The sequence below is a fragment of the Salvia miltiorrhiza genome, unplaced genomic scaffold (assembly GCF_028751815.1).
Source record: "Salvia miltiorrhiza cultivar Shanhuang (shh) unplaced genomic scaffold, IMPLAD_Smil_shh original_scaffold_180_2, whole genome shotgun sequence".
Classification (NCBI taxonomy): Eukaryota; Viridiplantae; Streptophyta; class Magnoliopsida; order Lamiales; family Lamiaceae; genus Salvia; species Salvia miltiorrhiza.
In genome coordinates, this window is record NW_026651494.1 from 34,013 (window position 1) to 56,521 (window position 22,509).

Consider the following 22,509-nt stretch of genomic DNA (forward strand, 5'->3'; position numbering starts at 1 on the left):
TACATCTTTTTATAATGTTGCAACTTGCACGGTCGACGAATGTGCCAGCTGGCTCCAATTATGGTCAATATTTAATTTGAGTACTATCGGTCGAACTTGATTGACTTTCTTAGTTCATATATAGGGAGTACAATGCATGACGGATTATATGAAATTGATGACTGAAAAATAAGATAGTAGGAGTACTATTTATAGGGGGAGTTTATAAATTTAGGACTAGAAAAATACGCCAGTTACTTCACAATCTGAAAAATGATAAATTGGCAACTTTTTATATGAATTATTGAAACTATAGGTTTAAGAATAACAAAATATATGCTTCTATTATTTTATTTAGACACTAATTAACATATTCGATTCTCAAAACGAACTGCCTAAGTTGGTCGTCTAAGAAAATAATGCCGACCATTTCAGTAGCGTTTTAATTAAATATCCATAACTAGCCAAAGGTTTGCACTAATTAAATTTTAATCGCTGCCCACGTAGTAGCATGAAAGTGGTAGGAAAATTCTAAAGCCAACTTTCAATTTCCTAACCACAATTAATCATTTGCCATTTAAAAACCTACAACACACCTCTACAATGACGTAATCCAATTTTAAAGAGTTAAAATTGTCACCTGCTTTAATTTTGTTGTTACTCTTATATAATAAAACAGCAGCTAGTAACCTACCCAAAAAAGAAGGAAAAAGCATAATGAAGAATCTTGATCCAATTCTGATTGTGTTGCTCATTTTGATTGCATCAGAATCAACCTCTGCTCAAGAAGTAGGTACGTAAGAATTTTCATTTTGGTAATGAATTAATTAATCTTGATTTTGAGCATCTCTTAATTAATGTGTTGGTGTAATCAGAGGATGAAAGAGAGTTTGAGTATGCAGAGAATGGTGAAAAGGGTCCAACAAAATGGGGAGAGATGAAGAAAGAGTGGAGTGCATGCAGCAATGGAAGTTTGCAGTCTCCAATAGATATGTCGAATGAGAGAGTTAGGGTTATCTCACAGCAGGAAAAGAAGATCAAATATACAGCTGCTAATGCAACTCTCAAGAACAGAGGTCATGACATTCAAGTACGAAAAAACAGTACATCATTTATTAGAGCATAAGAAATTGATTTTTAATTAAGGTAGAATAGAATTAATTAATATTTGGGAAGATGGTGTGACAATGAATTCTAATTCATGCAGATTCAATGGTTTGGTGATGCGGGATCAGTTGTGATTAACGGCAGTGATTACCCTCTCCGCCAAGCCCACTGGCATTCTCCCTCTGAGCACACTATCCATGGCAGAAGGTACACACACATTAATATATAATTAAATTAATTAAGGCTATAAATCATCACTTCATTGTGTGAGTCAATACTTTGACTCATCCATGCTCCAGGCCCACTTATGAGTCGAGTGTTGCATTGGGTTGACTCATCAGATAAAATTAGTTTTGATCTTTGAAATTTTAATTTAATTTAAATTCAGAAAATTTTGAAAGAGGGAAGGTAAATTGGGTGGAGAAATGAAGAAGAATGATGTTAAAAAAGTGTGTGGGAGATGTAGTATAAATAGAGTTAGAAAAGGGGGAAAAGAAAAAAAAAATCATCAAGTAACCGTTACCAATTGTAGTATAAATAGAGTTAAAATAATAATAATAATAATAAATAAATAAATAAAAAATCAACAGAAATGATCTCATTAATTCATCTAGATTCTATAGTATAATTACTCTACAACCATATTTATTGATAAGATGAAATTTTGTTGCAACAGTTATGACATGGAGTTACACTTAGTGCACCTAAGTACAGATCCCAACCTCCAAAACAACATTTATGTCCTTGGAGTTCTTTACAAGATTGGCAAACCTGACAAATTTCTCACCAAGGTCTTGTATATACATCTTTAATCTTACTAAATTTCTTATTTAATGTCACACTTTCAAAATAATTGGAAAAAATTAATCGTATCTTTTTATCAGTTAATTACAAATATAAGATCCATGATTGATAAAAAGGGCGATGAGGTAGCAGTGGGGATGATTGATGCAACTGATATTCAAGTGCACAATAAAAAGTATTATAGATATATGGGATCACTCACTGTTCCCCCTTGCACCGAACGAGTTATTTGGACTATCAATAAGAAGGTATTGTGTTCTAATCTCGTATTTTATTCTATTTTTATGTGGTTTACGAAGTATAACATTATAATGAGACGATTTTGTATTGCTTTTTCAGGTGAAAACTGTTTCAGTGGACCAAGTGAAGTTGCTAAGAGAAGCTGTTCATGATGTGAGTTGAACCAAAACCAATTATTTCTTTAATTTAATCCATATTTCCCCTAAAAAACAGGGGGTTGATTAATAACTGGTGAAAATCATGATTATTTATTTTCTTATCAAGATTTAACACTGTGATTATGTATATTAATGGTTAATTTTTGTTATTTTCCTTGATAGTACGCGGAGAAAAATGCAAGGCCCTTGCAACCTAAAAACAGCCGAGAAATTTTCCTTTACAGCCCTGTAAATGCTAATTCATGAGTCATATTTTAGAAATTTTTTTTATTTATCCCATGTTACAACAAATTTAAAAAAAAAAAAAAAAAAAAAAAAAGCCAGTTCTGCTTTGTTGTTTACATGTTATAATTGGAGCCAACTTCCTTCCACACAAGAGTGTGTGTGTGTGTGTGTGAGAGAGAGAGAGAGGTGTAAACTCTTATATTGATCAGAATAAGTGAAAGTAATACATAGAAGGAAGGAATCATCAACCTAGAGAAGATTAGATAAAGCTAAGAATCACAGAAGGAAGGAATCATCAAGGAATGAAGGAACAAATTAAATGGGATCTTCCTGCTGCAAGCAACAAAGCTTTCGTTGCAGTCGATAGACTTCAAGGCCGGCCGATCATCTCGGATACTCCAGACGAGCAGGACGTGGGGCCTCCTCTCGTCTGGCTCGTGTTGTAAGACTTGCAGTTCAAGCATTTGTGAGCCACAATGTGATAGTTCACCTCACATGTTTCACCACAGTCATTGCAGAGGATCCACACCTAATATACTATCACATTAAGTTTTCTCCTTATATGTAAAACAAAGCTTCGACTTCTCAACTACGTAAAATCCTTACCATTTTATTTTGGTAGATTTGAGGCATAGGTGTCGAAGCAATCTGAGAGAATCACAAAAGAAATTCAGTATGTTGCAGAGAAACGCCATAGAGTATTCCTCAAGCATTTGATCAGACGAGTACCTCTTCATCGAGCTTTTCCCAGACGCAGTTCATATCACAATACGATTTCAAGCAAAGCGGGCAAGTATACCTTCAAGCAAATCTATTAGTTAAAGAGCCCATCATGGATAATAATATGTAATCGAGGCAATTCATAACAAACGGGATATCCACTTACTGGAAACGGCTTTCCATCTCTTTTACACAGTTGAGATGAATTGTGTGGCCGCAGGGGAGCACAGTGATGTCTTTGGTTGTATCAAAAATATACTGCAAATCATTTAGAGATATTACAAGTTAAATCGAGGCAAATAACTCGGGTACCACCTCATTCGAGCAACTTATATGTACCTCGAAGCAAACGGGGCAGTTGTGATGCATGGCCTTCTCTATGCATGAGTGCGACTCTTTCAACAAGTTTGAGTAGCAACACTCTGAAACAAGAATTAGAGTTACTTCAGATGCTTGATTTCTAAATCGAAAAACCACTGAGGCCAATTGGGCTTACCACATCTATCACAGTGAAAAAAGTTTTCTTCACCACCAGTTCTATCACAACAAAGGAAAGGTTTAGGCTTACTTTTAAAAGAGCATAGATTCTTGAATGTGAGACGGTGGGGAAATGGGATGCGACACATTGCAAGGAAATAGGGTTGTCGTTAAACGTTAATCATAGTTGTCGCGAAACATGAGATAAAATGAAGGGAACAAGGACCAAAAGGAGTAACAGAGAAAACCAATCAACCTGCAGATTCCGCATTTATCGCAGTGATACTGATTCTTTGAAACCTGAAAATAATAATCATGTTGTTTTAAGTAGATAGTTCATAAAGAAACATGGTTTAATTTTACGAGAATCTAATAAAGAATCTTACGTCATCATCGAAGAATTTGCATTTTGAGCAATAGTACTTCCCCAAGCAAACGCCACAAGAAATACACATTTGTTGAGTCTACATGGTGAGCAAAAGCAGCAGGTCATGAGATTTTTGGGAAAAAACTCAAATAAACATCCCAAATATGTAAGGCTAAATGCAGAAACTTACATCTTGTTCTGTATTACACAATGAGCAGATGACCTGAAACTAGATGGGAAATTAAATTAAATTAATACTCCTATTATATATATGATTCTTAAACTTTAAGCATGCATTATGTTCTAAGTAAAAGTGTAAAACTCATACAAAAAATTAAAACTACATAAGTTTTCAATCAAATCAAGGCAAAGAAGGAACGAAATGAGCAAATATTCAAACTATCGCAACCACGTTAAAAAAAATGTTGAAAATCCTAACTTGGTTAAAACTAATTTTGACTAAATTAATCACCTTCTCCTTATTCTAAGGATAAGAATAGAAAGCATTTCTTCTTGATTTTTTTGCATAAACTCAAATTAAAGAATGAAACGCACCAAGTAAAGAAGAGCAATGCAATCTATACATATGTATCTTTTAAGAGAAATGATGCAAACACAATACCGACCCTTTTTACTTCATGGCGCGGGACATCATGGCGTTCAAGTGGATCAACTTCTATCAAATTCTGCTCAATCACGAATGAAGAAAACGATAAATGATTGTTATAAGTTAGCTAACAAATGGAATTCCATAATCTTGCTTCAATAAACAAAGTTATAATCAAATTGGAGCACCTTTGCATCATTGTGGCAGTGCCTGCAATCAAATATCTCATTGCAACAAGGTGTTATGATCTTGCACCTCCTCCGGTAATGCGAGCAGCTGAGGTTTAGAGAAAATTAATATCTACCTATAGAGAGAGGCTTCAATCTTCAAATAAGAAAATGTATAAAACAACCATAGGTCAATCAGTAAATCAGAAAATATATGAAAAAAACTGAGATATATACCCATAGTTGCCAAACCCCATCTCCATCCTGCATTCATCACCATCTACATGTGAATGAGAAACATCATGATTATTCAGATCACCGTCCATTTTTCTTCCAAATTTAAAGAAATGCAGATATAACCCTCCTGGAAGTTGACAAGAAAACAAGAACCAGAATTTTAAAACAAAATACTCAAGAAAAAAAACCATCAACATAGATCTGTAGAAAGAAATGATAATTGGAAAATAAGCAATCAATCAGACCCTAACTCACAAAAAAAATAAAAATAACAAAAGTTAAATCTTGAAAAGTAAGCACATTAGCCCTCATACAATATCCCATCAAAAATTGCATCTTTTACACAAAACTAATCGAAATACTCCAAAATCCGCACCTCAAAATTTCAAAATAACTTCATTCATCTCTAATTCATCACCCATTTCACCCAATAAATAATGTACATTACCCGTGATGAGTAGCAGGTGACAGTAATTCAACGGCTCCCAATTGCCAAACTGAAGGAAGAGAAGCACAGATTTAAAATTTGCAGAGGATTGCTTAGAAACGGTGTCGTCCCTTCCTTCACCGCAAAGAAATACTCATCATTTGGGGAAGGAATTTAGGTAGCGGCTTAGAATATGAATGTGCGAAAGTTGTTGTAGTTGGGAATAATGATGCTGTGATGACAAACTGAGCCGACAACGCGCGTAGTTGTGGACTGAGCTTCCAACTCTCACATTCACATCACATGGACTCGTAGTTTTCACGTTCAAATCATGCTTTAGATTTTTCTTTTGACAACGATGTGACTGCGTGTACTGAAATCTGGTGTTTTTACCTCTTTCGAAATTTCCAATCGCAAGAGAGAGGCATGAATCAGATTACTCCTTTCTGGTTTTCCAAACATCCATAATTAATGGTGTTTATCCCTGCTATTCTCTTTTGGATTTCTCACGAGCAACTTTAAAATCGTCATAACTTGACAAATCATCATAATACAAATGATGAATTCTAAAGAATAAATTTTTTTTTTTATTTTTTATCATTGATCTGACTCTTACTCCACTTTATAATTACTCAATTTATAATCATTTAATTTAAAATTATAATGGAACCGTAATCCACTATCAACCATTTTATAACTTACGTCGTCCATAAGGAAAGTGTATGTACGAATTAACTCGAAACTACTATAAATCAAGCTTCTTGAGATTTTCTGCGTATGAGGTGGATTTTGGATGGGAGATGGCATCGAAGAAGCATGGATTAACGTTTCTCACGATCACTTCTTCCAATTTATCCGATCCAATTACAACAAGCTTCTTACGTAGAGAGTGTTTGGCTGAATTTATAAGCTCTTTAAAACATTTCGTGAGCTCCTTTTTTTAGTTTGAATTATTTGAATTTAATTAGTACCAGATTAAATAATACTCCATCCGATCACGATAAGTATGGTGTGGATGGGAGAGCATGTATTTTAAGAAAATATTAGAAGATGTATGTAAAATGAAGAAAGACACCCACCAAGATAATTTGTTAATTAATTAATAAATGATTTGTGAGATGAGTTTTTTATAATTTAATTACGGTAAGAAACATTGTTTCCTCATTTCCAATTCAAATTTATATCTATAAGAATATGTGATAATCTGATGGTGGTCTACCAGCGTCCCAAGAAGTTTTTTATTTTTATATATATAAATATATATTAAAAATATATAATTCATCCAGAAAATATGTAAATACTACGTTGCTTATGATAAAAATTAAGTAATTAGTTATTTATTTTAAACAAAGTTCACAACCTATAATTCACGATCTAATTTAAACAAAATTATTATTACCAGTCCGTTGGAGAAAAATATAAAGTTTTAATCTAATGCCAAGAGTGTATCGTGTATACTACAACTCATGTGTTAGGGAGCTTGCTTTTTATGCTTATATTGCAATCTGAACGGCAAAACTAGAGTCTCGATTTATCAGCATACTGAAGGGTTGACCTCGGAGTCTTGATTGATCAACATACTGAACTCAGTAAACAGTTCTTATACTGAAGTTTGCTATGCGTTAACTGAAAACAGATAATTAAGGAATCAGTTTAAGCAAACCTGAAAGGATCATACTGACTCATCATATATGCTTCAAGATTTCATTGCTACATTAGCCTAGAGTCAAATTGTTCAAAATCAAAGTAGTCCCTACACTACTACAAAAACGCTCATCCGTTATCTATGACCCCAAAAAACCGATAAGTATAGTGGTGATATCTATTATATGGTCATACATAACGGTTTTATTACCGTTTTGTATAGTAGTATAGATAACGGTATGATGCGCTCATACATAACGATACATAACCGCTATCTTTAACAGTTATACATAACGGTTCTTACCATTATTTATTAATGATATTACCGTTATGTATCAGAATTTTTTTTTATTTTTCATCAAAGCGAGAATGGATAAAAGAAACGCACATCGTCAAGCTATAAAAGTAGCAGCGACGGCAGTTTATTTTAAAGTTTATGGACCACAGTCCACCACCCTTACCTTCCAACGCAGGCTAGGCAAACCCACATTTCTTTCAATTCCTAACAACTACCCCTACTCCTTAGACGAGTAAATTACACTGGTGGGGAAAAAGCTAAGTTTCTACAATTGAAAATCAACTTTTTTTTTTAGTCTTTTTTTCAATGACCGAATTTCGTTTGTTAAAAATATAAAATGATAAAAACTTACGACCAAATTCGGTATTTGTAACGACCGAATTTTGATCATTTATTTTATAATATATTAGATTTTACACATAAATGTTGTTTGCTGCAATTTTTTTAGGGCAGGGGTATTCTAGATTTTTTGCATAAAAATTGGCCAAATTTTAAGTTTTTTATATGTACGTAACACATCCACCGCACCAGTAAAATATGCCACGTAAGTTACGAATGTGGAATTCTGGCATTCCACGTCAGTTTTCAGATGCCGGAATTTTTTCTCGGGACACAAATAATTAAACTCTGAAACGATGGATACTTGTATGCACTTATTCGTAAATTGAGATATTTTTCTTAAATCGCTAATATGAGAGGACAAAATCGAATATTTATCCTAAATTTATTATAGCAAAGTGGTCAATTTGATATATTGACTCTATTTTTTAAAAATTTAATTTGACAACATTTATAACATTAATTGAGTATACTTGAAAATCCACTAATTAGCTCAAAACTAATGGGTTTGACTAGACAAATCAAGCCCAAGCCCAAGCCCAAATCAAGCTTAGTCTAGAAACCTTTGTATATCCTAATTTAATTCATGATTGTATGTAGTAACTTTGGTTGTTTTTTTTGTTGATAAATTTATTGTGGAAAAATAAGGAATAATAAAAAAATTCTCCCTTTAAATTTCATCTTTTTTTCTTTATTTTTCACAAAAGAGAATTTCACAATTTTTCATTCATTTTTTTCACTTCAATGAGAGATAATATTATCACATCAAAAATAAAAGGATCGATCCCTTTTTGGAGTGAAAAAAAGAAATAAGAATTGGTGAAATTTCACTTTTGTAGAAGATAAGGAAAAAAGAAGGCATTTAAAAAGATAAATTTTTGTTATCCATTATTTTCTCATGATAAATTTATCAATCCAAGAGAACACATAGATGAAACATAATAATACAAATAGCAATTAGTTATTGTGGTAACTAATCCTTCTAGCTTGACATTTGGGAGCTCATTATTGTTGATATGATATCTGATTTCAAAAATATTTCCCTACACAAACCAAGTACATAAAAATAAAATGAGCATTTGATCAAATCATCAAATGAAATCAAAGTTGAGAGCTTCATGTAAATGCAGCTAATTAGGTGATGATCTTCTGCATTGGTGACATATGTAGTGATGGATCATTGATGTAAATGATCAAATATATTTGCAAACAATAATTAAGAGGCGGCAGCAAAGAATGCCAAGGGTCCAACCAATGCAGCATTGATATATGTAGCAGGCTCGGAATGAGCGTAATCGCGTCTTTCATCGGGGAAGAAATCGGTTTGGTTGGGCCCACCAACGATGGCGCCTATGAGCGTATTTGGATTTGGACTCGATGTGTAGAAGTAAGGCTGAAATCCAGCCCCACACTCCAGCCTCTCGGGGTGAGTCATCACCGAGGGCAGGGACGACCCTCGGTGATGAATCCTCTTGGGGTAGTTCGCCCCGTACCCCACCATGTACGACATCTTCATCGGATTGTCTCCGAGTATGTAGTCCACCTGCCTCTTCGCAAGAATCTGTAGGGTCCACGGCGTCACGCCGAGGTCTCCGCAGGTGAAGGTGTGGTTGGCCGAAGCCATGTATTTGGAGTAGGTGGTGAGCAAGAAGGTTATGGATGTTACGTATTGTAGATTGGTAGCCCCCATCTTGTGCATCAAACCACCTATATAATTAAGTATAATCATTTCAATTAACCATAATTGATATTGAAATTAATGGAATGAGTATTGATTTTAAATTTTAATTAGGACTACCTTTGGTGTATTGTGTGGTGGAGTAAGGGGAATTAGGCAGTATTCTACACATGAACTCCTCTGCTTGCTGCTTGTAAGCCTCAACTGTTTCATCATTATTCACTAAACTCCCCTGCATGCTAAAATATGACTAACAAATCTTCAAAAACTAAGAATTTTCCCAATTTACTATTCAATTGGTGTCTCACCCTTGCTAAGAGGACACGAGCTCCGGCATACTTGTTGTCCCAGCTGAAAATATCGATGCCGTCGCCGCCGCCGCCCACCGACTTTGTGATATTTAGGTAATAAGTCTCGTTGGTTGCTCTGAACAGCCACGCGGCTCCCCAGAGCAACTCATCCTACCAACAACAAACCAAATTTATCGTATAAAATACGTCTCAATAAAACACTATATATGAATTCGGCACGTATAAAATTCCAACCCTAAATTATGAATTCATGGAGCAAAATGATAAATTCAATGTAAATCTTTAATATGATTCAAAATGATTCATATTAATTATTTATTCGACACATTCCTAAATTCATTTAAATCACGAAAATAGTATAGTAGTGTAATATACCATGTAACCCGAAAAGGAGCAATAGAAGGGGCAAACATGAGAGCCAAGGGAGTCATTATACGACCCTCTATGCTGCAAAGCAAATTGCAACACATCCTTAGCGGTCGCCAGCAGCAGCCGCGAGTAGCTGGGGTCCACTTTCTTGAACACGACGGAAGCCGCTGCCAGCGCCGCCGCCGTCTCGCCGGCCACCTCCGACCCCGGGTTTTCCGGCGAGACGTAGTAGACGCTTCTCACCGTGTCCATATCCTCGGGCCTCTCCCAACACCCGTGGTCGGCGTTGGGGTCGCCGACGCCGACGTAGAGCCTCCCCGGCGTCGCGCGGGCGCACTTGAGGAGGTAGTCGGTGGCCCACCGGATCGCGGCGTGCGCGGCCGGCAGCTGCGGCCCCAGATTCTCTTCGTACTCGATGACGCTCCACGACAGCATTGTCGCGGTGTACGCCATCGGAAAGTTGAACTTCACGTTGTCGCCGGCGTCATAGTAGCCTCCGGTCAAGTCCACCTGCAAAATCATCACAACACTAGAGCTTGAGATTTCGGAAAAACAATTTTATTGCGATTTCATTAGGTGATGAGGCTATTTTTTTATTTCTGAATTACAAGAGGTATTTAAATATAATCAAATAAATAACCCTACGCAGATGGAACCTCTATACCACACAAAGGTAATACTTGCACAAGGGGGAACCACTACCCACACAAAAGTAGGAAAACTACACCGCATGACAAATGGAATTGAACCCAAGACCTCTCACAATGGAGAGTCTTTTAGGTGACTCAACTTTGTCACTTAAGCCTCGTTGGCGTGATAAGTCTATATTTACGATATAATGATCCATGCAAAATACCAATAAGTTAACGATTTAAAATAATAATAATAACAATAATAATTAATGTGGGAAGAGGTAAACTACACTTACTCCGGCGAGACTGCCGTCGGAGAGGCCGGAGCTGGCTCTCCAGCTGATTTCTTGCGGCGGGAGGTGGCCGGACCTCTGGCCTTGGAAGAAGAGGATGGATTTGGAGAGGGCATCTGTGTAATTAGGGTTGCATTGGACGCAGAGGAGAGAGATGTTGAAGAAGATGAGGAAAAGTAGGAAATGGGAAAGCGGCATTATTGTTGTACTTGAAGATCATGTAAGTCTCCAAGTACAAAAGGCTCAATTCTTTTGTATGTGTTGATTGTGGACGTGCATGGGTTTTTATAGACGATGACATTTCTCTTATTAGGGTGATAATCATAATGATAATATTCTATTAATCTATTCCAGTTGTGGATTTTTGTTTTTAAAGTACACTCGATCGATGTAATCTCACAGATTAATTAATTTGGAACAGAAACGATCATTTATTTGTTTCAGTTTTATCCTTGAATAAACACCCAGATTCTTATTTTTAGGTTTTCTACGGACAAATTTGGTTTCCCTTTAATAGACTTCAAATCTCATCCTTCCCCTTTTCTTAAAAAAAATTATAGTAGTATTATTTTTTCAATTTAAATCTAACCCATTTTTTGTTGGCGCGTGGCATTTGGATTGGCACCGGAATTAATTTCATTGCAACAATGCAAATTCAATCTATTAACTATAGTAAAACAAAATATATTAGAGGAACCACATTAATAGTCAATCCTACGTGAAACTATTAGAATATTTGGTTCTCAATTTTTTAATTTCTCCATTTTATGTCTTTTAACTTTTGTTTTCCTTCTTTATAAAATAAAAAATTGTTGGCGGTTATCAATCAAGTAATAAATTAATACCATCAGTTAGCATATCACAATTAATTACTCTAATTAATTATAATTTATGATAATATAATTACATGTTAATGACAATAAATTTTATTCTCTATTTTTGTATTGCTTTGTGCCTATACATTTTAAATTTTTGCAGTAAAACACTTCCACACATTTGCCTACATTCCTAACACCGTAATAATAAAAAGCAAGAGAAAGCATGAGTTGAGATAACATTGCCTAAATTCGAGCTATACATAGTGATACACAATTGATTGTTATATAAAGCAAAAATCATGAAGAATGATTGATCAATGTATTATGTATGTTGTTCCCAAGGGGACACCAAACGGTGCGACCTCCTATGTGTGAACAGTGAGGTCCCGAGTTCAAACTACACTGCTCCCCCTCCCTAACTCCCCCAAGTCAAAAAAAAAATGTATCATGCATGTAGTTTGAGATCTAAAAGATGATTAATAAAATTATAACCCTCCTTTTCACTATATCTTTTTTGTAATTATTATATGAATTCAACAAATTTACATACAAGATAAACTAATCAATTCCTTAAAGCAACCAAAATAGTTCAATCTCAAATATTCAAAAATATTCTACAAATAAAATTAAAATTATTTCAAAAGCATAGTCTTCAAACATAACCAATTCGATAACAAAAAAAAAAAGTATGCACACAAATTGTGTGTGTGTTGGCTGTGTTGGCCTAGCAATAAAGCGGTTAATGCCTAAGAGTCTAAGACCAAAGATTTTTGGTTCGAATCCACCGCGGTGTAGACGTGTAGTTTTTAAATTTATTTATTTAATTAATTGTTAATAATTTATGAAAAAAAGTAGGCACATACATTTACATAATGTGTTTGGCCGCATGGTCTGGCCGTTCGCATCAGTGAGATCGGCTCAAAAGCATTAATCTATACAAAAGAAGTACTCCCTTCGTCCATGAAAGAACTTCCTAGGAGGGAGTGGCACGGATTTTAAGAAAAAATATTATTGAGTATATTGAGAGTGGATAAAAGGTAGTTGGGTATATTGGGAGTGGTGAAAAGGTGTTATAATTAATATTGAGAGTTGTGAAAAGTGAAAAGTATGGATTATAAGTGGTGGGGTATAGTCCAAAAATAGGTAGGAAGTTCTTTTGTGGACATCCCAAAAAGGAAAGATAGGAAGTTCTTTCGTGGACGGATGGAGTATGATTTATACTCCCTTTGTCCCGCGAAGCTTGAGCAGTAATACATGCATGTGTGTCAAAAAGAAATTGCGCAAGCTTCACGGAACATAGGGAGTAATTTTTAAGAAGAAAATTTCAATTAAAACAGTTTCGTTATATAATATTATTGTTTCATGCGTCCCATTAAAAGTGGTCTGTATTTTATTTTGGGTTGTCCGACTATAAGTGAGATGTTTCCATAAGTGAAATTTTTTAACCTTTAAAAAAGTTTAGTTCAGTACCATTTTCAATCAATTTACACTCTTATCTTAATTCTCGTGCCAAAAAATTTGCACTTTCATCTTAATCCTCGTCCCAAAATTTTTGAGCCACTTATAATGGAACGGAGTGAGTATTTCATAAGATCATTAATTTCCAAATTTTAGAAAACCTTAACACTATACAGACATAAAATGATGCGTGAAACGATGGAATATATCCAAATAGGTTAGTCTCTCGTAAGATACGGTACTTCTATTTTCTTTTAATTTTACAAGTAGTTTAAACTTACAGCTCGTATTTAATAGATTTATTTTAGTTTTAAAAAATCTGTAAATCTAGCTTCCATACGTACTTTGCCACTTTTGATACAGATGATTAGAATGGAATGTCATTACACACCGCTACCGCTGAGAGGCTTTACAGCCTTTAGATAGTAAAGAAGAAATCTTTAAATTGTTTTACTTCTAAGAAATTAAAATATGATTTCAAAAAATAATCGTTGCAAGTATATTTCTAGGAAAAAAATGTGGCATCTACTGATTGACGTTTTATATTCTACTATTTCTAGAAAAAGGGTGGCATCTACTAAAGGTGGTCGTATTTGCAAGCTTTGGCAGCAAATCATAAAATTTGACATTTTGATTGTAGAATAGTTGTGAGAAATTTCAAATAAATCTTTACACGAAAAGGGAAATGGGAAAACCTAAAAAGATGTAGGCTTCAACAGTTGCATTGGAACAAAGCTTTATCGTCATTCTGGACAAACTTTTTCATCAGCTTGCCGTGTAATTTAATAGCATACCCAACATTCCATTTAATTTTCTTTTAATTTTTACTAGTTTAAACGTCTAAAAAAAATGCTCAAAATCTATGATGCAATCGATATAATATATAAGTGTTTATTTCAAGAATTTATAATTTTGTGGATAGAAACATCAATCAAATATAGCGTAGTGAAATGATTGAATGTGATAAAAGTTTAGGAACTTATGGATTAGTCTCAAGAGCGACAAAATCCCTAGAAATCCTTAATATTTGTGGATGAGATTCTTCCAAGCATCCTGGTTTTCTGAATAGTATTTGACCTCAGCCTGCAAACGAGAAAGATCAGTAAAAATCTGAACTTAACCTGCCCTCGCAAACTATGAAAAATCACCTTATAATCGGCAAAATTTCCAACCTCGGAAAAATGAGCATTTTGTCTAACTCATGTTTCCAAGTTCCATGTGTTATATTTGATTAGATTCTCTTTGTACTATATTTTAAAGGCCGTGCCATTTTTGCAACTCGACTCAAAAGATGGGGCCAGAAATTTTGTCATGTGTTATAAACCCTATAGTTTATTATCAACTTTGGTTGAATCACTGATTTTATTGTATATCCAGATCGAAAATATGAAAGTCATTACCTTCCTGACCCCTATAATGGCAACCAAAAGCTTTTCACCAATAAAATCTCGCAGCACTGTGTCTTTCTCGAGGGCTTCGACAGATTCAGCAAGCGACTTAGGTAACCTTGCCACTTTGTCTTTCACATTGTCTGGATTATCATCTGTTTACACAAAACCCAGTCTTGTCAACGTAACATCAAACGAGCAGCAATAAAGCACAGTTGATTGCTGAGTATCATTAACATAAGCCGAATGGGTTAATGAACAAAAACAATGAGATGCAAAACTAGAGGAGTGCAGTATGATGCCATAGTTTGTAGCTCTTGTGATCCTACCAATTGGTTCGGGTAGCGTTAGGTTTCGTCTTAGGCCATCAATTCCGGCAGCCATTATGGCAGCAAGGCCTAGATGAGGATTTGCAATGCCATCGAATGGCTTAATCTCGAAATTGCTTACAGAGCCATCCGGGGTTCCCGGGGAACAAGCAGCTCTTAGCGGAGCTTCTTTATTTTCCATCCCCCAGCACAAGTATGCTCCGCTCCATGTATTTGGTTGTAAACGATCATAACTAGAGAACGATCAATAAATACAAAAAGTAATTAGTAAGTCATTTATGTTTTTCATCACATAATAAAAAAAACAAGAAGCAAAGCTGCATTTTAAAATTGTTTACACCTCTTTCCCTGCCTTTGAATATGATATGATTTACCTATTTGGAACTGGAGCTATAAAGGCCAATATCGAAGGAAGATGATCCAATACTCCAGCCATGAACTCCTCCCCGACTTTGGATATTCCATATCTAGTTTCTTCACTGCGCCCCATGAATATGTTCTCTCCATTCTCGGACACACTGATGTGCACATGTGATCCAGAGCCAAAATCAGTGAGCGAGTACCTACAGTGAGAAGAATATGCACCTCATCAATAACTTATCCCTCTGATGATGCTAGAGATAAGGAAACTAACGAGGCAGGGAAGCCCAAGTCTTCTCCCATATGCATGCAATAAAATTCTCTTACTGCAAAGTAGTGAGAAGGTCAGTTTCTGTAACTTTCTTCTTTTCTATTTTCTCACTGTCTCTTTTTATGTGAAAAAAACTGAGCTCATGACATATTATTAGATGGAAGCTAACTTACAAGACAACATATCCAAATAATAGAAATAAATATAGAAATTTCTGTCTCTGAGTTTCTACATGCATCAGCAAGAACAGATAGTTTTGGTGGTGCACAACATAAATATTGGATCAAATGTAAAGATCTCAATTACTTATAACTTTGAAACATGCAGCATAGCCAAGTGATTTATCAAGATTCCACAAGTGAATAAAGGAAAGCAGCTTTAAGTAATATTGAAGCTTTAATATCTGGATACCTACTTAGGTACAAAAGTTGCCAACAATCCATGTTTTCTGGCCACAGCCCGAATAACTTCGCGTGCAAAAACTATATTATCAGCTGCATTTTCACAGTTTGTGTACTCGAATACAACTTCGAATTGGCCATTCCCAGCTTCTGCATGTACCTACAAGAATTCGAAAAACAAAATATAATTGAACCCTAATTGGTTTTTTATTTGAAATAATTAGCTGGTGACAACCCAGCTAGTTCAGTTTAAGCATTGATACCAATGTTACAGATGTATAATAGTAAGAAATATTTATTAAGAACATCTCAACTTTTCTCACAGAAAAGTGCAATCGCAGACCATTCTTAACCCCCTCACCCTAACCCCACACAGAACCCCTCAAAACAAAAAAGAAACAAGATGGGGTGGGTAGGGGAAGTTGAGTTATATGCCTTCCCGATAGCTAACATAATAAGATGAGTGCAATTATAAAACCTTGCAGAATATTTATATACCTGTTCCACTGCAATATTTAGGGACTGAAGACAAGCCATGATTTCACTAAGTAGAGGGAAAGCAGCATCTGCCGCAGCTGAGGAACAGTAAGGAGTTGCATCGATTGGCACCCATTTTCCTTCTCCATCCCTGCAAAGAGTTCATCACAAGTGGCAACTGAGTCATAATTCACACAAGCTATTTATATGAAGGAAATCAGACAGTCTCGTCACTTACACTTGTGCACTCCTTAACAAAAAGAACTCATTCTCAAATCCAGTATTCATTACCTGCACAACTAGCCATTTCACATAAGATTATAGAAAGATTTAAGAAAGATGTAAACAAAACAAGCCAAGCAATACCAAGTTAAATTCTTTTTTCAAAATTTTTGAAACTCTCCGCAGTGCATCTCTAGGACAATACTCCCATGGCGTGCCTGGTTTAAGGTACATGTCAGCCAGAACCATTTCCTGTTCTTTTCCCCTGTGACGTAGATAATGAATTAACGGAGAGACAATATTAGAAGCTCAAATATGTTTGTAATACAGAGTAGTGATCGCTAACTTATGAGGCATTAAATAAATTAAAAATGGAATATAGATGCTACAAACAATTCCAAATAAAACTATAAAAACTAATAAATTCCATATCAGAATCCTTTCCACGGTTCCACCCGACTCCAAACTGGCCACCTGTTTGTGATAGATGCTCATGTTGTGTATCCGTACTAATGAAGAATTTTTGTGAAGAAGTGTGAAGAGATAAAAAAAAATCAGGTTTGCTAAAGCAGGGCAAAGAGTACCAAATGCTAATAGGGGGATTGTGGGAGAAATTCTAACAACACCAAAGTGGAGAACTTTCTCAACCAAAATTGCATATTGGCTGTCGTCTTGGCTATGTAGTGAATATCTAAACACGCAGAAAGCTCTCTTCATTTTACATGGTACTGAAGAGGAGTCCTGCTATTTATTGCATCCACCAGAATTAAACTGAAAGGAAAAAAAGATCTAATAGCTACATAGTGTGTCTTTCATGCATTACTTATTTATTTAATAAGGATGCACGCGGCCACATTCTGCTATTACTCAACAAACTCACTTTCATTATTATGGACGTCCAACAAGAGGCAGATGATAAAAACTAAAAAATGAAAAAAGGAAAAGGAAAAAAAAATCTCCACAACGGAAAGGATAATGCAATGCCTTTAGACAAAACCCTTACCAAGGAATTAGACTTTTGGTTGATAGATCTGGAATGAGTCTGATTTCACCCACTCCAGTTAGATTAGTTCCATCAGCAGGACCATCCATATGCGACGACATAGCCATGGATGCGCAGGTTAGTCCAACACCATTTTTTGTAACAATATCAAGAAAACGTTTTTGTGGAACCACCTGATCCAAGAAGCACTACTTAGAACAGAATGGTTGGCAACAAACAGAGACAACAACTGATCCAAGATAATCATTTGGCATTAAGACTGACAACAATGATAAGTAAAAGGTAACCAATGTCACAACTAGATAGTTTTCAAGTTTGACGGTAATGTCAGTAACAAGTGCGTGAAAGCCTTTATTCAGCTTTATCATGTCAGAAGATGTATTTAGAAGCAGGATAATTTTGATAGAATGATGAAAGAACTTTACGGTGAGAAACACCGTACTCAGAAACTTAAAGAAAGAGGCTTACACGGCATCTATGCTGTCCAGAAGCATCAACCCAAATAATGCGAACAAATGCGACATCCTGAGCAGAAGTATTAACACCGAGCTTCACAGAGAGGGGAGCAATGTCATTTGAATCAATAGATTTTGAAACAGTTGTAATCTTGTACAAGTTTCTCGCATTTTCAGAAAATATGTCATTAACAGCCTCAATGGATTCTGCAACTGAAAGGTCCTCATTGATGCATGCATCACGTAGAACAGCAAATATAACCTCACGGGCTTTCTTTGCACCTGTTAAAGCAGCAGTATCCAGTTTTAGTAATCGGATCTAGAGGATAAAATTCATAAATCAGCAATCATGGGAGCCTGTGAAAATTGTAGTTTGTTGCATGTTTAAAATGTCCTGATGTGATCAACTGATTCATACAAGAAAACATTATTGATTAAAATGAAGGTACATGGGATGAGGAATGTCAAATTCATTTATTCCATTGATATACTTGGAGGTATAAGACAATACTGCCCTGAAAAGAATTGACTTCATTGTCTCTTTTTGTGCTAAGTAGCTACGCACATAAAGCAATCTAAACAGATATACCATTTTTAGACTAGAGGATTTGGCTGCTTCGAAAGTGGATTCTCACAAACAATGTAGCTACTCAAGTGATGATTATAAAAATTGCATGACAAGGTTAAATAGTTTAATCACTCATTAAAGATAAATCATTTCCACTGGAAACAGAGATTAAGGTATTATAACATGAATTCCGATTCTCACTACATTAATTTCCATTCATCATTTGTATAATCAGTGTACAAATACCCGAATCCTCGGATCTGGACCTTATGCAACCAAGGATATTATACATACCTTGAGTCTAGACATTTTTGGTATGCAGAAATATTTTTCGAACCAGGGGTCATTATGGTTAATTGGAAAAGCCAAGCTGGAAGCAATTTAGATGATTGATACTTATTCGACAATTCGTAACTTATATATATAGTATGACATAGAACAACCAACCTAGGTAGTAGCTCTCTGGAAAACCACATGCATCAGTACTGAACATCACCTGCCAATTGCAATATATATTTTTCCAGTTAGTACAAAACTTATGTCCCTCAGAAAATTACATAAAATTCAATATATTCTTTCATCGAGGTAGTAACACATCATAAAGTGAAACTTTAGACCATGATGTTCACCTTCTTTATTGGTGCTAGCTCTAGGAGTTCTTTCACCGAGGAGAGCATTCCATGAAAACTAAGTTTAGGCACTGCCAGCCCAAAGTCCAGGTAGACCTACAATTAAACATGTGAATAACAAGACAGGGATCAGGGATCCTAGTGAGAATACCTTTAGTCTAGAGTATACACGAGAACAACTCCTGGACCAAACCTGTGAGTACACAGAGGCCAAATATGATGCTTCTTTTGAAAAAGGGTATGAAGCATGCAACAGAACAATCCGACACTTGCTGAATCTATCGTCCTCAAGAAGACTACGAAGATGAAGGGGATTGGACAATCTTAAATCCAAATCTTTGTCGCCAAAACTACAGAAAGAAAAAGCACAGCTATTGTTACGTTGTTAACCCAATAAAAGTACAAATAAGATAACATTAGTGAATATTTTCTTTGATACTGAATTGAGAAGGATAACAAATTTTATTCCTGAAATTAGCTACCAGAATTCTCAGCACATGTCAGTTTGAAATCAATCCTCCCATCATGTGAAGGAAATTTGTCACATTACCCTGTATGTATTTGCAATGGCAAGTCAAAACATTGGGCAACCTCCAATGCACGGATGAAGATGTGATCAATAAAGTTTTTATTTGTAACGCGGACAGGCTTTCCAGCTGAGACGAGACACTATCAGAATACTACAAAATGTGTGGCAATTCACTAAATCAATATATTCATATCATACCTCGTAAAACTTCATTAAGTCCCTCCTCGGCATCCTTTTCAGACACATTTGTGTTAATCTCAAGTCCGCTGCGATATGCAGCTATACTTTTAAAGCCCACAATTTTATCAGCATTTGTAATAATTGATAAGGAAATCAACAGCAAATAAACATAAAATATATTCCGGGATGTATTTAAGCACACTTAGAGGGATAAAAAGGATATGACTTCAAATTATCCACGAAATTTTTCGTAAATGTGTCCAATGTCCATGGTGCTCCACCTGGACTTCCCTAAAGCCCATGGGAAATACAAGTAATAGATAAGGACTTCATATAATAAACAATGAATCCATGTGATGCCAAGAATATCAAAGAGAGAGGCAAAAACGGTGGGTCAATAATACCACTGCATAATGACTGAAAATTAGTTTCCTTACATAAATTATCCTGAAACAAATTAATTAAATATAGAACATATATTAATATTCATACGACAGAGGTATACAAATTTATTCATGGAATTAACACAATAAGAAACAACTCGAAATAGTATATCTCACCTCATCAAGAATCTTCTCAGCCACATGTTCTATTCTCAATATTCTTCCAACATATGGGAAAAATTTCTTGTGCCACTCAATATTGTGCATTTTGTCCAACTCAAGTCCATCATCAATTAACACGGCTGAGATTCGAGCAGCTCCAAGGCACTTTGAAGTCACCAATTCCAATCCACAGTTGGACCGATATTCTTGAACAACGTCCAATGATGAGTTGGAGCCATAAAGTTTAGCAAGTTCTTTCAAGCTTCTCTGATAGTATAAACAAAAAAAATGTGTTTAAAAAAAAAAAAAAAAAAAAAAAGAACAGACTACTGCAAGTTGGTATTGGAAAACTTAAAATGAAGTAGCAATTGAGAAATTTTTATTAGAATCTATCAAACTAACATGACTGAATTTTCTTTTTTATTTATTTATTTTCACGTACAACAATTAAATGTCTAAAGTGCACGAATTTGAGATATGACCAAAAACTAAGAGTTGCCTATAATTTTTTCCACAAGAAACCTCAAATTTATATTATTGCGGTACTGATTAAACCACGAAAATGTGCCTCTGCCTGTTGTTGGTCCAATAAAGGCAATTGGAAACATAAACCTTCCAAGAAAATCTGTAGACCCCATGTGGCATAACAGATTTCCCCTTGCCATGAGCACAAATATATTTAGGGTGATTACCCGGCTTATAGCAGTTAGTATAAATGCAATGTCTGTTATTGTAGCACACATTCGGTTTTTATTATAAATCTAACAGCTACATCAGGTGTTGCATTTGCACCACATTTATCCCCGGAATAATAGAATCATAATTTAGTAAACAATAAATGCCATGCGCGCAACCTCAACCAAATCAACAACGCATCCATTCATAAATTTATTTTTTATGAGAAATCAAAATATGCGGCTTTCAGCCACAGTTACTTCCTCCATTTTTTGTTTTTTTGCTATATTCTACTTAAACGCGCCAAAGAATAATATGCAAAGGAAACTCAATTTCGACTCATCTTCTTCAGTTAAATAGTCATATTAGCTAAGTTTAAGCAAATTTCATGTAAACTTAGTTATATATCACCTTGAAATTAATGGTGTGAGGTACAGAGGATAGGGCGTCGCCGGTGGCCTCGGAAAAGCAGGAGATGAAAGGAAAGGTGGAATCCAACGCCACAATGTTGTGCGCGTGCGCATCCACCAGCTCCGCCGTCTCCACCGCTGTCTTCAACACCGCATATCTATCCATTATCTCTTTCTCTCTCTCTCTTGATTTCAGTGGGTGTGTCGGTTTTCAACGCGCGGCAAATTCTATGTAGTCACTACTCAGTAGTCATAACGTAGATGTGCCGGCATTTTAAAAAAGAAATCAAATGTGGTGGCGACTTTAGTCAAACCTCATTTATAATATTTAGTGGCAATTAGTTCCTACTTGTCTACAGACCAAATCTATAATTCTATTCATGAGTGTTTACTTTTAACTTTTAAGTATGCTTGTATAAAAAAAATAATATAAATTAGTAATTTATTGTTTATTAAAATGTATTGAAATTTTATAGTTTAAGCTAATTTTACTTGATTCATAGCTCATTAAAAGAGTTGAATTACACATATTTCAATAATAAGGATAAAAATATCCAATCATGTATTGATGATTTCATTCAATTAAATTAATTTTATTTGATTTATATCTCACTAAAATAATGAGATTGAATATATCTTAGTAACGAGGATAAAAATACTCGATTATGTATTGATAATTTCAGTTATTTAAATTTATTTTACATAATTTATA

At 35.1% G+C, this 22,509-nt stretch overlaps 4 protein-coding genes across 6 annotated transcripts; 1 reads left to right on the top strand and 3 right to left on the bottom strand.

The window, feature by feature from the left end:
* Positions 1-623: 623 nt before the first annotated feature.
* LOC131003222 (carbonic anhydrase Nec1-like) lies at positions 624-2,630 on the top strand. The gene is made up of 7 exons (XM_057929700.1): positions 624-772; positions 855-1,069; positions 1,187-1,293; positions 1,763-1,877; positions 1,971-2,138; positions 2,230-2,283; positions 2,451-2,630. Exons 1-7 carry the CDS (start codon positions 697-699, stop codon positions 2,532-2,534), a joined length of 819 nt encoding a protein of 272 aa, XP_057785683.1. The 5' UTR covers positions 624-696; the 3' UTR covers positions 2,535-2,630.
* Positions 2,631-2,698: 68 nt separating this feature from the next.
* On the bottom strand, positions 2,699-6,022 carry LOC131003221 (E3 ubiquitin-protein ligase RZFP34-like). 2 transcript variants are annotated; one of them, XM_057929699.1, is made up of 13 exons: positions 5,537-6,022; positions 5,089-5,131; positions 4,873-4,960; positions 4,704-4,763; positions 4,268-4,300; positions 4,097-4,174; positions 3,967-4,010; positions 3,730-3,770; positions 3,573-3,655; positions 3,400-3,491; positions 3,243-3,312; positions 3,120-3,161; positions 2,699-3,042 (listed from the first exon to the last, which is right to left on the bottom strand). In XM_057929699.1, the coding sequence occupies exons 2-13, from the start codon at positions 5,112-5,114 to the stop codon at positions 2,884-2,886; spliced, it is 816 nt and encodes a 271-aa protein (XP_057785682.1). In that variant the 5' UTR covers positions 5,115-5,131; positions 5,537-6,022; the 3' UTR covers positions 2,699-2,883. The 2 variants fall into 2 exon arrangements, with proteins under 2 accessions (XP_057785682.1, XP_057785680.1); XM_057929697.1 differs by having other exon boundaries at positions 5,089-5,215; positions 5,537-6,021.
* Positions 6,023-8,882: 2,860 nt separating this feature from the next.
* On the bottom strand, positions 8,883-11,458 carry LOC131003215 (endoglucanase 9-like). Of its 2 annotated transcripts, none has more exons than XM_057929690.1 (5): positions 11,083-11,458; positions 10,161-10,664; positions 9,783-9,935; positions 9,595-9,724; positions 8,883-9,503 (listed from the first exon to the last, which is right to left on the bottom strand). In XM_057929690.1, the coding sequence occupies exons 1-5, from the start codon at positions 11,275-11,277 to the stop codon at positions 9,013-9,015; spliced, it is 1,473 nt and encodes a 490-aa protein (XP_057785673.1). In that variant the 5' UTR covers positions 11,278-11,458; the 3' UTR covers positions 8,883-9,012. The 2 variants fall into 2 exon arrangements, with proteins under 2 accessions (XP_057785673.1, XP_057785674.1); XM_057929691.1 differs by having other exon boundaries at positions 9,595-9,706; positions 11,083-11,452.
* Positions 11,459-14,232: 2,774 nt separating this feature from the next.
* Positions 14,233-22,295, bottom strand: LOC131003219 (protein fluG). Its single transcript, XM_057929695.1, has 18 exons — positions 21,799-22,295; positions 20,728-20,979; positions 20,390-20,458; positions 20,186-20,300; positions 20,009-20,114; positions 19,652-19,808; positions 19,459-19,554; positions 19,277-19,325; positions 18,275-18,543; positions 17,807-17,979; positions 16,948-17,068; positions 16,820-16,872; positions 16,603-16,732; positions 16,119-16,264; positions 15,447-15,635; positions 15,073-15,305; positions 14,756-14,898; positions 14,233-14,438 (listed from the first exon to the last, which is right to left on the bottom strand). The coding sequence occupies exons 1-18, from the start codon at positions 21,961-21,963 to the stop codon at positions 14,376-14,378; spliced, it is 2,529 nt and encodes an 842-aa protein (XP_057785678.1). The 5' UTR covers positions 21,964-22,295; the 3' UTR covers positions 14,233-14,375.
* Between the last annotated feature and the right edge of the window lie 214 nt (positions 22,296-22,509).

Coding starts and splice junctions, on each gene's coding strand:
- LOC131003219 (XM_057929695.1), bottom strand. CDS start 21,963: ATGGATAGATATGCGGTGTTGAAGACAGCGGTGGAGACGGCGGAGCTG. Junction 16,265..16,602: donor TAAATATTGCAGTGGAACAG/GTATATAAATAT, acceptor GAATTCTTGTAG/GTACATGCAGAAGCTGGGAA. Junction 14,899..15,072: donor AACGCTACCCGAACCAATTG/GTAGGATCACAA, acceptor TTGTGTAAACAG/ATGATAATCCAGACAATGTG.
- LOC131003221 (XM_057929697.1), bottom strand. CDS start 5,177: ATGGACGGTGATCTGAATAATCATGATGTTTCTCATTCACATGTAGAT. Junction 4,961..5,088: donor ATGGGGTTTGGCAACTATGG/GTATATATCTCA, acceptor TCTAAACCTCAG/CTGCTCGCATTACCGGAGGA. Junction 4,011..4,096: donor GCAAATTCTTCGATGATGAC/GTAAGATTCTTT, acceptor TATTATTTTCAG/GTTTCAAAGAATCAGTATCA.
- LOC131003215 (XM_057929690.1), bottom strand. CDS start 11,277: ATGCCGCTTTCCCATTTCCTACTTTTCCTCATCTTCTTCAACATCTCT. Junction 10,665..11,082: donor CCGACGGCAGTCTCGCCGGA/GTAAGTGTAGTT, acceptor ATGATTTTGCAG/GTGGACTTGACCGGAGGCTA. Junction 9,725..9,782: donor CTCGTGTCCTCTTAGCAAGG/GTGAGACACCAA, acceptor AAGATTTGTTAG/TCATATTTTAGCATGCAGGG.
- LOC131003222 (XM_057929700.1), top strand. CDS start 697: ATGAAGAATCTTGATCCAATTCTGATTGTGTTGCTCATTTTGATTGCA. Junction 773..854: donor AACCTCTGCTCAAGAAGTAG/GTACGTAAGAAT, acceptor TGGTGTAATCAG/AGGATGAAAGAGAGTTTGAG. Junction 1,878..1,970: donor CTGACAAATTTCTCACCAAG/GTCTTGTATATA, acceptor TCTTTTTATCAG/TTAATTACAAATATAAGATC.